A 15,380-nucleotide genomic window follows, 5' to 3' on the forward strand; every position below is an offset into this window, starting at 1 on the left:
TTAGGTGTTGCAGCCTCTGGGGCCTTTCAAAAAGGTGTGTATATGTATATGTAATGGCAGATCATGTGACACTTAGATTGCACACAGGTGGACATCTTTTCACTAATTATGTGATTTCTGAAGGTAATTGGTTGCACCAGAGCTTTTTATGGGCTTCATAACAAAGGGGGTGAATACATACGCACATGCCAATTTTCAGATTTTTATTTCTGAAAAAATTGTTTTATGTGTATATTTTTCAAATTTTACTTCACCAACTTAGACTATTGTGTTCTGATCCATCACATATAATTCAGATTAAAAAAAATATTAAACTAAAGGCTGTAATGCAACAAAATAGGTAAAAAGCCAAGGAGGTGAATACTTTTGCAAGGCGTGTGTGTGTGTATATATTTTTATAATATAAAATTATTTGTGTGTGTGTGTTTTTTATATATTTTATACATGTGCATTTATATTCTATAATTTATATATTTTTTTTATTTATAATAGTTAATCAGGCTTGTTGTTCAGTCAAACACTTTATCCATGTTTTTGCCTACTTTACATTGGTCAGGGTGGTTACAGTTATGTAGTAGGTAATTAAACTTTATTTTTTCCAGGTTACTGGAGACACAATATACAATCTGCTAAGACTGACAGAAGTAGAAATTGGAGAAGAAGACAGGCCAGTTAATCCACACAAGATAAAGAGCAGTGAGGTATGTAGGCATGTTGCTTAAACGCATGTTTAGTTTGTTCTTGTGTATTAGGCACCTGTCACACGGGCTGTCGGGTCAGGGCCGTCTTTTGAGGCAGACCTGATCGGACACTCCAGTCTCCCCTATGGAGTGGGGGATGTCAGCAATGACATGTCTGCTATCCGATCCAATGAAACAGTCGGTCCGTTCCCCATAGAAGAGATTTCCCCATAGAGGAGGGCCGGACTGTGTCCGTCGCTGCTCTGCACAGTCCCCCGCTGAGCAAGCAGACTGTGCCAAACGGAGGCGCAGAGTCTGCCAAACGAAAAGGGCCTTAATCATTTAAGATTAACTCATTACTGTCCATCACAGACAGAGACCATGAAGAAGAAGTGAAGACGTGGCCAAGGGGTCCTTTTGTCCTTTTTTTTTTTTTTTTTAATTATCTTTGGCCTTGTAGCATCCAAAAAAAATATTTATGATCTTCAAATTCTTATGTGTTTTACGATATGTTGCTTTAGTGCATTAGACCCATGTTTAATTTTTGCTTTGTATTTGTTCAGTGTAATTATAGAATGAAGATATATATGTATGTTTGTATGTATGTGTGTGTGTGTGTGTGTGTGTATATGTGTGTATATATATATATATATATATATATATATATATAAAATCACGAACACTTAAAGTTTTGCTGACAAGATTCTTCTATACTTTTCTAGACTCAAATTGCCAATTAATGCTTAAAGTAGTTGTAAACCCTAAGGCCCCTTTCACACGGGACGGATCAGTAATGATCCGCCTCGTGATGATCCGCTCGCTCAGCGGGGATCGCTCCGTTGTCCCCGCTGAGCCGGTGGTGGACAGGGCGGTCTCCGCACACTGTGCGGGGACCGCCCTGTCAGCTCTCCGCTCTCCTCTATGGGGATCGGATGAGCATGGACCGTCTGTCCGTGTTCATCCGATCCGCTCTGCAGACGGATAGAAAAATAGGATTTTCCTCCATCTGCAGAATCGGACAGTAGCAGAGGCGGACGATATCGGGTGTCTGCGGATGTTCATCCGCAGACACCCGCTATCCCATAGGGATGCATCTATGTCCGTATTTCATCTGCAAACGGATGGATGAAATACGGACATACTGTCCGCATGTGTGAAAGGGGCCTTACAGACCACTTTTTGCTACAGGTAAGCCTATAATCAGACTTACCTGTAGCTACTCAGGATATCTCCTAAACCTGCATGGTTTGAGACATCCCCTGTTTTTGCATGTGCCGACCTCATCGGCATATGCGCACTGAAGCAATGGCGCGTATGTGCTGTTGCTTCAGTGAGTGCACCATTACTGGCAGCTCCCGCACGCTTGCACGGGAATGATCACGGCTAATCACAGTGCTGATTATGCCTTTGTCTTACAGTCGTTAGTTTTTTGTTTTGTTTTTTTTTCCTTTTAAAGGTTCACCCTAAGCACGTGTGACAGACGTAAAAGGGTCTGGAGAAGCTGTGGGGAACAATATGCTGCCTGTAACATCGTTCAGCATGACCAGTTTGGTGATGGGTCCGTGATTGTCTGGGAAGGCATATCCATGGAGGGATACACAGACCTTTACAGGCTAGACAAAGGCAACCTGACTGCCATTATGTATTGGGATAAAATCCTTGGACCCATTGTCAGACCCTACGCTGGTGCAGTGGGTCCTGGGTTCCTCCCTCCTGGTGCACGACAATGCCTGGTCTCCTGGTGAGAGTATGCAGCCAGTTCCTGGAGGATAGAGGAATTGATACCATTGAATGGCCCCCACGCTCACCTGACCTAAATCCAATAGAACACCACTGGGACATTGTGTGCCAGTCCATCCGACGCCGCCAGGTTGCTCCTCAGTCTGTTCAGGTGCTCAGTGGTACCCTGGTCCAGACCTGGGAGGAAATACCCCAGGACACCATCTGTCATCTTGGGAGCATTTCCCCACGTTGTCAGGCTGGCATACAAGCATATGGGTGCCATACAAACTACTGAGTGAAATTTTAAGTGGCTGCAATGAAATTTCAGCAAAATGGACTAGCCTACTGGATCATTGTTTCACTTTGATTTTTGAATTCAGCTCTGTGTAGGTTGATAATTTTAATTTCCATCAAACGATATGGCATCCCTTTGTTGCTAACACATTACCCAGTCCATATCAGTGTAGATATCCAGCATGATATTTTTCCCATTGAGATCTGATGTGCTTTCAAAGTATTCCTTTCCTTTTTTCTTGAGCAGTGTATTTCCTTCATTCGAGGAAAAAAAATTCTATCCTGCTCCTTCGCATTTTCTTGTAACTATGTTTGAAATTTTTTTCTGAAAATGAATCTGACTTCTACACAGTGCAGTTTCCTGGTAGTCATAATGTCATGAAGTTTGACTCATGAACACCTTACACTATAGCCCAGTCAACAGACAGCTGTAATGTGAAACGAGCACACAGTTATGAGGAGTCTTCATGTGAAGTATTATTAGAATTCAAAATCAAATAAAAAGAAACAGCAGGTTCATATACTGTAAACTGGTGTCATGTACTTTTACTGGTTACTGGTTTTTGACTAGAGTTCTCCTTTAACACTTTTTAGAACTAAATAAAATATAACATATCCTGTCTTGCTTTTGTTTGTTTTTTAGGTCTTATTTAATCCATTTGATGACATCGTACCACGAGTAACAAAGCTCAAAAAAGAAAAACAAAAGGAAGAGTCTAAGCAAGCAAAAGTGAAAGGCACCAAGTAAGTGCCATGCCCACCACTCCCAAGCTTTTGTATATGTCAGTCAATAAAAAGAATGAAGACAAGAACACCAGGCAGATATAAAAGAACTAATGCACCTCTGAATTCATTAAATCCCAACTCTGGGCAAAAAAAAAAAAGTGTTCCCATGCAGTGGGGCTGTGCCTGCAATGTATGGGGTAAAAGAGAAGTATGGGTTTCTTTTTTATTTTGGATTCATACTTGCCTCGGTGGATGCAGCATCGGAACGATGCTGCATCTGTCCCCCGGCATTTCTGCACTGAAAACCGAGTGATCGAACATTGCCGATTGCTCGGTTTTCACAGCTCCGTGAGCAGAGAGCCATAGACTGTTGGTCACAGCTCTCTGCTAAGCTCCCTCCTCGCTCATTGGAGCACTGGGCTGTGGAGAGGCAGGAAACGGCTGTCTTAGGCTCTCAGTGGCTTGCTGAGAGGCTGAGACAGGTGTTAGTCCAGGCACCTGGCGGATCCGGACTTCCATTGCCGGGATGACGCGGTTCCTGGACTGATTTCTGTGACTACAGTCTGCTCTCTGCTGAAAACTGGTCACAGGAGTGCACAACGAACTGCGCACTTCTGTGATCCATAAGAGAAGCCCAGCAAATGAGCTTTGGCTGGACCTATCCTTTTAACTGCTTGTTTTGTCAATGGGTGACCAGAAAACTCATCTGATCCTCCGCTCCAGTGTCAAACGGCACTCCCCAAGGTCCAGCAGTGGACTGGTCCTGACGTCTTCATATTCAGAGCGGATGCTGGAGGGAACAGTCTTGTTCTGGGAGGTTTGGAGGATTAGGTAAGTGTATCTCCGCTCTCCAATCCCCGGGACCAAAAACAATCAGTTAACCCATGCAGTGCGGGCACAGCCCCACTGCATGGGGTAAAAAATATTGCCCAGAATTCAACTTTATTGTATCTTTAAAAGTTTTTGGTATGCAGCCAGACTGGGAAAGGAATAAGAAACCATTCAGTGGTGCAGTGCTCATGTGATAACAAAGAATTTGCCAATAGGACAGTGCAGAGTGCCAAAAAAAATGAGCTGATTAGTCTGTGCTTCTTCTCTCCACTGATGGAGGGTGAGATGAAAGCCAATGTCCCACCAGACACAGCTGTGCTGTGTGGCAGAGCTGTGTAAATCTCTAAACTGGATGTACAGTAAGGCTCCATGCACACTGAAGCTCAAAAAAGCTATTTCTGGATGCCAGATTGCTGGCAGAAAACGCTGGTTGAAAAACCTGCTTTTAACAGCGTTTTATACTAGCGTTAATGAGCGTTAATGAGCGTTTTACAGCGTTAGCGTTAATGGGCGTTTTTTATAAAAATACACAGAGGACACTCCAAAAATCCCACAATACATTGAAAAATAGAATGCAGAACACTAATGAACGAGCGTTAATGAGCGTTTGTCATTTTTTGCCGCTGAAAAACGGCACTTTGAACGCGAATTTCTGGCATTCAGAAAAAAGCCCATAAACTCCACTGCTCATTAACCACTTTCAGACCGGACCATTTTGCTGGTAAATGACCAGAGGTCTTTTTACACTTTGGCACTGCGCTGCTTTAACTGGTAATTGCGCGGTCATGCAATGTTGTACCCAAACAAAATTTGCGTCCTTTTCTTCCCACAAATAGAGCTTTCTTTTGATGGTATTTGATTGCCTCTGCGATTTTTATTTTTTGCGATATAAACGTAAAAAGACCGCAAATTTTGAAAAAAAATGATATTTTCTACTTTTTGTTATTAGAAAAATCCAATAAACTCAATTTTAGTCATACATTTAGGCCAAAATGTATTCAGCCACATGTCTTTGGTAAAAAAAAAGTCAATAATTGTATATTTATTGGTTTGCGCAAAAGTTGTCACATCTACAAACTAAGGTACGTTTTCTGGAATTTACGCAGCTTTTAGTTTACGACTGCCTATCTCATTTCTTGAGGTGCTAAAATGACAGGGCAGTACAAAACCCCCCCAAATGACCCCATTTTGGAAAGTAGACCCCCTAAGGAAATTGATAAGAGGCATGTTGAGCCCATTGAATATTTTATTTTTTTGCCTCAAGCGATTGAATAATGACAAAAAAAAAATTTTTTTTTTTTTTTTACACAAAGTTGTCACTAAATGATATATTGCTCACACATGCTATGGGCGTATGTGAAATGACACCCCAAAATAAATTCTGCTGCTTCTCCTGAGTACGGGGATACCACATATGTGGGACTTTTTGGGAGCCTAGCCGCGTACAGGGCCCCGAAAACCAAGCACCGCCTTCAGGCTTTCTAAGGGCGTAAATTTTTGATTTCACGCCTCACTACCTATTACAGTTTTGAAGGCCATAAAATGCCAAGATGGCACAAAACCCCCACAAATGACCCCATTTTAGAAAGTAGACACCCCAAGCTATTTGCTGAGAGGCATGTTGAGTCCATGGAATATTTTATATTTTGCCACAAGTTGCGGGAAAATTACAAACTTTTTTTTTTTTTTTTTTTTTTTCACAAAGTTGTCACTAAATGATATATTGCTCATGCATGCCATGGGCATATGTGAAATGACACCCCAAAATAAATTCTGCTGCTTCTCCTGAGTACGGGGATACCACATATGTGGGACTTTTTGGGAGCCTAGCCGCGTACGGGGCCCCGAAAACCAAGCACCGCCTTCAGGCTTTCTAAGGGCGTAATTTTTTGAGTTCACTTCTCACTACCTATTACAGTTTTGAAGGCCATAAAATGCCAAGATGGCACAAAACCCCCACAAATGACCCCATTTTAGAAAGTAGACACCCCAAGCTATTTGCTGAGAGGCATGTTGAGTCCATGGAATATTTTATATTTTGCCACAAGTTGCGGGAAAATTACAAACTTTTTTTTTTTTTCACAAAGTTGTCACTAAATGATATATTGCTCACGCATGCCATGGGCATATGTGAAATGACACCCCAAAATAAATTCTGCTGCTTCTCCTGAGTACGGGGATACCACATATGTGGGACTTTTTGGGAGCCTAGCCGCGTACGGGGCCCCAAAAACCAAGCACCGCCTTCAGGCTTTCTAAGGGCGTTACAGTTTTGAAGGCCATAAAATGCCAAGATGGCACAAACCCCCCCCCCCCAAATGACCCCATTTTAGAAAGTAGACACCCCTAAATTTAGGGGTACACTAGTGAGACTAGGTAATAAATGGCGGGTGCCCTGAAACTATAAAAAAATAACTAACCAACCAGCGTCACCTGTAACAGTTATATGGTGATCACTGGTGAAAGGGTTAACTAGGGGGCAATCAGGGGGCTTTATGCGGTAGTATATGGGGGTCCCTGGCGCTATAAAAAGCTGCGGCGAACCTAAATACCTACCTGCCTAACTAGCGTCACCTGTGACACTAATACAGCGATCAGAAAAACGATCGCTTATTAGGCTGGGTTCACACTGGAGCGATGCGGGAACGCCACGAATGCGCGGCGGGTTCCCGCATCGCATGCCTCCCGGCGGCAGTTCACACTGCCCTATGCGAACTGCTGGGAGTGTCAGTGAAATGTTAATGACACCCCCAGATCAGTTCGCATATCGCAGTGCGATCTGCAAACTTGGATCGCATGGTGTGAACACCCATGCGATCCGATTCTGCTGCGGACCAAAAAAAGGGTCCCGTGCGAGTTTGCGGCGGGTGCGGCGGGTGCGACACGAATTCAGCCATACTATCTGTATAGCTGAACTCGAATCGCACAGAGATCGGATGTGATTTGCACTGCAGTGCGGTGCGAATCACATCCGTTCTCATAAACCGCTGCAATGTGAACCCAGCCTTAGTGACACTGGCGACGGGGGGTGATCACGGGGTTAAACCTTTATTGGGGGGGTTAGGGGGGTACCTTAGAACTAAAGGGGGCTAACCCTAACTGCCCTAACAGTTATTAGTCACAAATGACACCTGCCGGGTGATCAGGGGGTTAAACCTTTATTAGGTAATAAATGGCGGGTGCCCTGAAACTATAAAAAAATAACTAACCAACCAGCGTCACCTGTAACAGTTATATGGTGATCACTGGTGAAAGGGTTAACTAGGGGGCAATCAGGGGGCTTTATGCGGTAGTATATGGGGGTCCCTAGCGCTATAAAAAGCTGCGGCGAACCTAAATACCTACCTGCCTAACTAGCGTCACCTGTGACACTAATACGGCGATCAGAAAAATGATCGCTTATTAGGCTGGGTTCACACTGGAGCGATGCGGAAACGCCGCGAATCCGCGGCGGGTTCCCGCATCGCATGCCTCCCGGCGGCAGTTCACACTGCCCTATGCGAACTGCTGGGAGTGTCAGTGAAATGTTACTGACACCCCCAGATCAGTTCGCATATCGCAGTGCGATCTGCAAACTCGGATCGCATGGTGTGAACACCCATGCGATCCGATTCTGCTGCGGGCCAAAAAAAGGGTCCCGTGCGAATTTGCGGCGGGTGCGGCGGGTGTGGCGGGTGCGGCGGGTGCGGCGAATGGCTGAACTCGAATCGCACAGAGATCGGATGTGATTTGCACTGCAGTGCGGTGCGAATCACATTCGTTCTCATAAACCGCTGCAATGTGAACCCAGCCTTAGTGACACTGGCGACGGGGGGTGATCACGGGGTTAAACCTTTATTGGGGGGGTTAGGGGGGTACATTAGAACTAAAGGGGGCTAACCCTAACTGCCCTAACAGTTATTACAGTCACAAATGACACCAATGCAAAAAAAAAAAAAAAAATGACATTGGTGTCACTGTGACTGGGGGGCAGGGGTAATTGGGGGGGTGATCGGGGGGTAAAGGGGGGGTGTGAGTGTGCCTGGCATGTTCTACTGTGTGTGGGATGTGTTGGTGCAACTCACTGATCCGCTCTCCTCCGTGTCGGAACGAAAAATACCGACACGGAGGAGAGAATACATCACTTCCTCTCCTGTGTTTACATTACAGGAGAGGAAGTGATGTCACCGGGGATTTCCATTCGTCGGGAGCGATCGCGAGGGGGTGGCCATGAATGAATGGCCGTCCCCTCGTCCGGGATCGCTCCCGAACGAAAACCGACCGCCGCAGGCACCGGGCGGGGGCCCGATCGGGCCCCCGACCCGCGGGAGGCAAAGGACGTACATGTATGTGCTTATGCCTGCCCGTGCCATTCTGCCGACGTACATCGGCGTGCGGCGGTCGGCAAGTGGTTAAAGCTGAAAAACGTCCATGTGTGCATGGACACATAGGCTAACATAGAGTGGAGTTTATGGGCTTTTACAAAAAACGCCCAAACGCCAATAAACTGCAGTTTATCAGCTTCAGTGTGCATGGAGCCTAATACAAATTCTTTGATAGCTGCCCTCAATTTATCCATTATTATACACATGTTCCTATTATAGAGGCTCTCAAAATGTATAGACTGCAGGTAACACTAGGGTGCCTTGTTATAGCCTCTGTAGCTTACGCATGTATTTTCAAATGTGTGCAAATGAAACCTCTGCTTTTAACGCAAACTGTTAGACAGGACAATTTGGTTTGTTGCTGGCTGACTGGTAGGTTGAGTTGGGAATTTTTCTTTGTTGTTGTTTGACATGCGTCGCCCTTCCAAGGGCTCCTTGCTGTCAAGGTGAGCTATAGGTTGGGACAGTTGCCGTTTGAATCTTTGATAAGTAAATGGCGTCATTGTATATTTTTCTGTTTGCCTGGAGTTTAGCTTAAATATTTGGGAAATATCCATTTCACTTGCAGTCCAGGTTGGATTTATGGGTGCAACTGGCTTTAGTCAAATGCCAGTTTACCTACAAATATGTCTTAGATTTGTAGAAGGAAACTTGTGTAAACTGGGAGAGAATGAACAAACTTCATGCAGATATTTTAAGTTGGTATCAGACGCTATGCACTGCGCTCACATATAACCTCCCTGAAATTTTAGAACATTAAATAACCTTTTTGTGGAATGGTACACTTGTTTTTATAGGGTATAGTGCTTGTAATTTAGGTACACGTGGAAGCATGTTAAAGCTAAGCATGTAAAAACATTAAATCCCAACTCCAGACAAAACTTTCTTTTTAGCTTTGTATTGAATGGGGTAGGGAGTTAGAGCCTTGGCTTTTAATTTACAGTTTCCCCATTTGAAATCTTTCTCCTAACTTAACTTAAAGTGTTACTAAACCCACAACCATAAAAAAAAAACATATATGCAGAAAAGTATGCTTGTTATACTCACTGTGGAACTTAAAGGGTTTTGTCTTACTTTACATGTCTTACTTTATATAATCTGCTCGGTCTTCTAAGGATATGCCCCCCCCTGTGTGTGTGTGTGTGTGTGTGTGTGTGTTGTATTAAAAAAAAAAAAGAAGCTGTATATACAGTACCTTATTTGCGAGCGCTGATCAGCAGTCACGTGACGCACCACCTCTCTCCTCTCCCCATCTGACAGATGCAGCGGGAGGGGCCGAGATTCCCTTGCTGATGTCAGTCTGGAGGAGAGAGCCAACGTGTCATATGATCGCTGATCAACACTCACAAATAAGGTGTATATATAGCTTTTTTACATTTTTTTTTAATTACGACACACACACACACAGGAGGGACATATTCTTAGAAGAAAGAACAGATTATTTAACGTAAGACATGTTGTTACAGCAGCAGCAGGAGGGGGGCCCTGACACAGGAGCCGACAGGCAGGGAGGGAGGTGGGAAGAGGACAGAGGAGAGACAGCATTGGGACGGATGATGGAGGCACATAAACTGACCACGGTGTCAGGACTCGGCAACCATGATAGACTGTGGTCAGGTTACATTGGGGAGAGCTGAAACTAGCAGGATCAGCCAGGTATTTCAGGTGTTACAGGGGGGCAAATGACACGGCACAATCACTGTGCTGTATAAAATGACTTAAAGGAGGACAGTTTATTTTTTTTTTGGGGGGGGGGGGGGGGTAACAAACGTAAATGATCCTCTGCATTGTGTAAAAAGGCTGTTTGATCCTGTATGCACGGATCCTCCTGCAGGGTCACTCTGAACAAGTCCAGATAAGACATAGTGAGGGTAGTCCTGCTGCACATGCTCAGTTTGATCTCTATTGTTGAAGAGAACATTTCCTGTTTCTGAGCTGTTCAGGTCACATGGTATTGACATCACACATTGGGGTGTGTATATAGATCCTAAATTACAACCCAGTTCCTCCATCCTCCTCCATGCCCAGCAACTTAAAAAGAACACAGTGGGTGGGATATCACACCTTCATCTGTAGTGCATTTAAAGAGGCAATGATTGCCACAAATGAGCTAACACCCCTGTACATGTTGCAGTGTTCTTTTTTGACCTCTCAACAGCATCAGTTACAGCCTGCAGATGTGCATATTGAGGGGATATATATTTCAAAACTTTTAAAAAAACATTTATTTCCCAATTTCTAAATTCATAAATAATACACCTCGTGCCAAAAATGTTTTTTTTTTTTTTTTTTATGATCTTCTTTTTCTCTTTCTGTGCCTTTCCTCTTTTTCTCTTTCTCTCCTATTATCCTCATCCCACCTCACACTCCACTGGAACCTTCCTAACGACCCACCCCCTGTCATACTCATCCTCATCTTTATCACACCTAGCACCCCACTGAAACCTTGCTAACAATCTACCCCCCGTCAGCCTCATCCTCATCACACCTGGAACCCCACTGCAACCTTGCTGACACTCCCACTCCCTGTCATCTTCATTACACCTGCCACCCCACTGCAACCTTGCAAAAAACCTACCCCCTGTCAGCCTCCTCCTCGTTATACCTGGCACCCCATTACCGCCTTGCTAACACCTTACCCCCTGTCATCCTCATCCCCCTTATCATCCACTGCCAGCTTCCAAACACCTGCATTGACAAAGCAGCTTATTCCAATGTTAAGAGGACAAGGGTCTCTACCCCACAAATGTGTGTTAGCGGGAAACGTGGTCTGTGGATGGGGGGCTTATTGAAATATGGAACAATATGTTAACAATAAAGATGATCGGGCAATGTCTCATTGCCTGTGATTAGCGCAGCGCTGCGCCGACTTCCTGGCGGGCTCTGCATGTGTTCCATGCGAACACGCCTGAGCTCATCCCTACTGACGGGTGTCTGATAAAACAGAGCAGGAAGTGAGAGCAAATCCCTAGTGGGAACACAGGCAGCAGCAAAAACAAGTTCATAGTGTGAGAAAGGTTTGGAACTTCTGTTGGGATTTTATTGGATCCGTGTACTTTGTACCAATAGTGTATCATCAGTACAAACAAATGGCCACTGCCTCCACCTATAACTGGCCTATGCAGCAAGGAGCACTGATAGGGCAACACATATCAAACAAAATCAGAGTAGTCTTTAATCCATTTTATTGACACATGAGGAAAATTTTAAATTAAACAAAACCATAGAAATTTCCAAGCTCAACTTATCAGATTGTAGCATTATGTGTAGATTTACCAAAACTATTTCATATCAGGACATGTCTAATCTATCCAATCAGCAGACCTTTGAACTTCATAGTTGTTTGTACTATCACCTTTAGATCAGCCATTAGATAGTGGTTGGTTTTCAAGTGTTTTATAAAGGCTGTATTCTTAAATAACACAAGTTATTGTTACCTGCTCTGTGCAATGGTATTGCACAGAGTGACCTTGAACCTCCTCTTCTTGGGTCCCCAACCGGTACTTTGGGCACCTCTTCTGTGTGTGCGCCCATCGCAAGTCGCTTGCTATGGGGGCACGCTTGTGTGCTTGCTCCCGAGTCAGGTTGCGTGTGTCCATAGAAGTGCCCTACTTCCTCCTCACAGGATTTAATTTACAGCTCCTGCTGCTGCCTTTGTGTCCTGTGAGTAGAGGAATGCAGATCAGCACTGCTACAGACAGGCACAGCACTGGATCAAGATAGGACTCAGGACTCGGGTAAGTATATAGGGAGGTGGGGGGGATACAACTACTGGGACATTTTTTTGACCTTAATGCAGGGAATACATTAGGGTTAAACGCGTTGCCTTTGGAAGTACTTTAAGAGAGGGTTCCATGGCATCCTGTGCAGGTAATGGCATATAGACGTTCTAGACCTTCCGTATCCTATCCAGAGCTAAAAGATTTTGGCAGGAGTTTAGGTTTAAGCCTTCATGTGTCCCAATCAGTGCGACACCACACAGCTTTCCAAAAGTAGTTCCTGCACTACTTTTGGCGACTTTGAGGGCAATTTCAATAGACATCTGTGCATGAACCCACACAGATGTCTTTCAAGTCACCCCTGAAGTTGGACTGAAATGCAGGTTTAAAATCGTGCGTGTTCAGATGAACTTACACAATTACAAAGCCATGTTCAGTGTGAATGAGGGCGTAGTGTCTGTTTCCCTGTCTTGCCACTCTTGGCTCATACATAGCTGCTAATCAGTGATGGGAACAATTGATGGGACAGTTTAACCAGTCCCAGGCACTGTTGTTCTTCCCTGATCACAAGAATTTGAACATTATGCCTCGGCAAAAATTGTTGTTTGTAACAGTGCCACTGGACCCTGGTGTCTATGGGTGATCTGATTTTTACATGCACATATCTGTCTGCTCAAAAGGCTCTGTATAATTAGATGATGGAAATATTCACTATATTACCAAAAGTATTGGGACACCTGCCTTTACACGCACGTGAACTTTAATGGAATCCCAGCCATAGTCTTCAGGGTTCAATATTGTGTTGGCCCACCCTTTGCAGCTATAACAACTTCAGCTGTTCTATGAAGGCTGTCCACAAGGTTTAGGAGTGTGTCTATGGGAATGTTTGACCATTCTTCCAGAAGCTCATTCGTGATGTTAGGCACTGATTTTGGACGAGAAGGCCTGGCTCGCAGTCTCTACTCTAATTCATTCCAAATGCTTTCTATCGGGTTGAGGTCAGGACTCTGTGCATGCCAGGACTCTGTGCAGGCCAGTCAAGTTCCTCCACCCCAAATGTGCTCATCCATGTCTTTATGGACCTTGCTTTGTGCACTGATCTAAATAATTTGGTGGAGGGGGGATTATGGTGTGGGGTTGTTTTTCAGGGGTTGGGCTTGGCGACAGGAACTCCTAAAAGATGTATGGGTTTTTGATTTTTGTTTTTAATATTGTACTTTTCTAGGTGGATGCAGCATAGGTCTAATGCTGCATCAGTCCCCCGGCGCCTCTAACACTGAGAACCGAGCGATCACTTGAGCGAAGGGGTGGGAGCGGCCGGCTCAGGCTCTCATCGGCTCGCTGAGAGGCTGAGCCTGGGTGCCGGTCTAGGGATCTGAGTGAATCCCTACCATGGTTGTGATGACATCCAAGGCTGGACCCACTCTGTGATTGGCAAATCTCCTAAACCCATATTCACAATAGAAAATAGAAAACACAGCAAAAATGTAAACTTAAGAAAAAATAAGGTAATATTGAAATTGATGGCAGCAACACGTCTCAAAAAAGTTGGGAGAGGGAAACAAAATGCTGGCAAAGTAAGTGGTATTAACAAAACTGGAAAAACATTTTGCAACTAATTAGGTTAATTGGCATCAGGTCAGTAACATAATTGGGTATAAAAAGAGCGTCTTACAGAGTCTGCGTGTTTGATAAGTAAATAAAGATGAGCAGAGGGTTACCAATCTGTAAAAAGCTGCATCTGGGGTGTGGCATGAAGTAGGACACTAGAGTGAAAATCCATGCTTGCATGATCTCCTTATTTGCTAATCCTGGGAGCCTACAGTCTTCTACCTTGGCCTGTTGTGCCCACCTTGGAATCTACCACCTGCTTCCATATGTCTCTGCTAGAGCTGCGCGATTCTGGCTAAAATTAGAATTTTTTTACTTGGAAGATAGATCACAATTCTCTCAAGATTCTCGCAGCATAACCTCATGTTTCACATTAAAACAAAAACAATTGTGCTAACTTTACTGTTTTTTTTTTTGTTTTTTTTTATTTTTGAGATTAATTTTTCCCCAAAAATTGCATTTGAAAGCCCGATGGGCAAATACAGTGTGACAAAATATTGCAGCATTTGCCATTTTATTCCCTAGGGTCTCTGTTAAAATATATATAATGTTTGGGGGTTCCAAATAATTTTCTATCAAAAAATATTGATTTTTACTTAAGAAGTGTCAGAAAAAGATTTAGACTTAAGTGGTTAAACTCCCTGCATTTACACATTTTTGGAAACTTGGCAGTCTGCCCAGATTATTTATTTACACAGAAGTTCTATCCCTTTGATCTAAGAAGGAAGCTTAGTTACAATGTTGCAAGTTAAAAAAAACTTGGCAGACTGCCCAAATGTTTTCTTTTGACAGCTGAGTGAGCAGATAGTCTCTCCACTTGCTTATATGAAAGAATCCCAACCTATGCCAGAGAGATCTCAAAGGGGGTGAGATGAGATCATGATTTTTTAACGATTAATTGTGCAGCTCTAGTCTCCGCCAAAAAAAGCCACAGGAACCTGCTCCAAATTGGATTGACTTAAGCTGCAGGACGAGGAGTCTCTTGGGGAAGATGGCAACGTCTCAGCCGGTGAGTCGGAACCAGAGGGAAACGACACTGCAAAGGGGTTGGAAGCCATTTCTTCCTGCCAGACTACATTAACCATGAAAATGGAGGAGGTGAAGGTGAATATCTCACATATCCGCCAAGATTTACACGTGAACATGATCCAGAAATACCACCTCCTTTGGGCTAAAACTCATTTAAATTGTGCAGCTTAGTGAACATTCCAAAGCAGACTGCAGAGTAGACCTTGCATGTTTCTTCTGCAATAAAGAGCCTTGCCTGCTCACAGCTTTTAAAAAAAGGGACTTTATTTCAACTTTAACCATATGTGAAAAAAATAAATAAAATCAAGTCTCCTGTTAGACAGGGCTGTGCTATGTGACAGAGCTGTGTAAATCTCAGGCTAGATATAAAAAAAAAATCCTTTGGCAATTCTCTTTTAAAAAAG

General features: G+C 43.9%; 1 protein-coding gene across 1 annotated transcript in view; it reads left to right on the forward strand.

The window, feature by feature from the left end:
* The window catches only part of CWC27 (CWC27 spliceosome associated cyclophilin), a 340,285-nt gene that overhangs the window by 33,704 nt on the left and 291,201 nt on the right, over positions 1–15,380 (forward strand). The window contains exons 5-6 of the mRNA XM_077462632.1: positions 603–701; positions 3,340–3,440. Of these exons, the coding sequence (XP_077318758.1) occupies positions 603–701; positions 3,340–3,440 (200 nt within the window). The remainder of the gene's footprint in view (positions 1–602; positions 702–3,339; positions 3,441–15,380) is intronic.

This window comes from Lithobates pipiens, unplaced genomic scaffold (assembly GCF_037356315.1).
Source record: "Lithobates pipiens isolate NorthernLeopardFrog02 unplaced genomic scaffold, aLitPip1_a1.2 Scaffold_3, whole genome shotgun sequence".
Taxonomy (NCBI): Eukaryota; Metazoa; Chordata; class Amphibia; order Anura; family Ranidae; genus Lithobates; species Lithobates pipiens.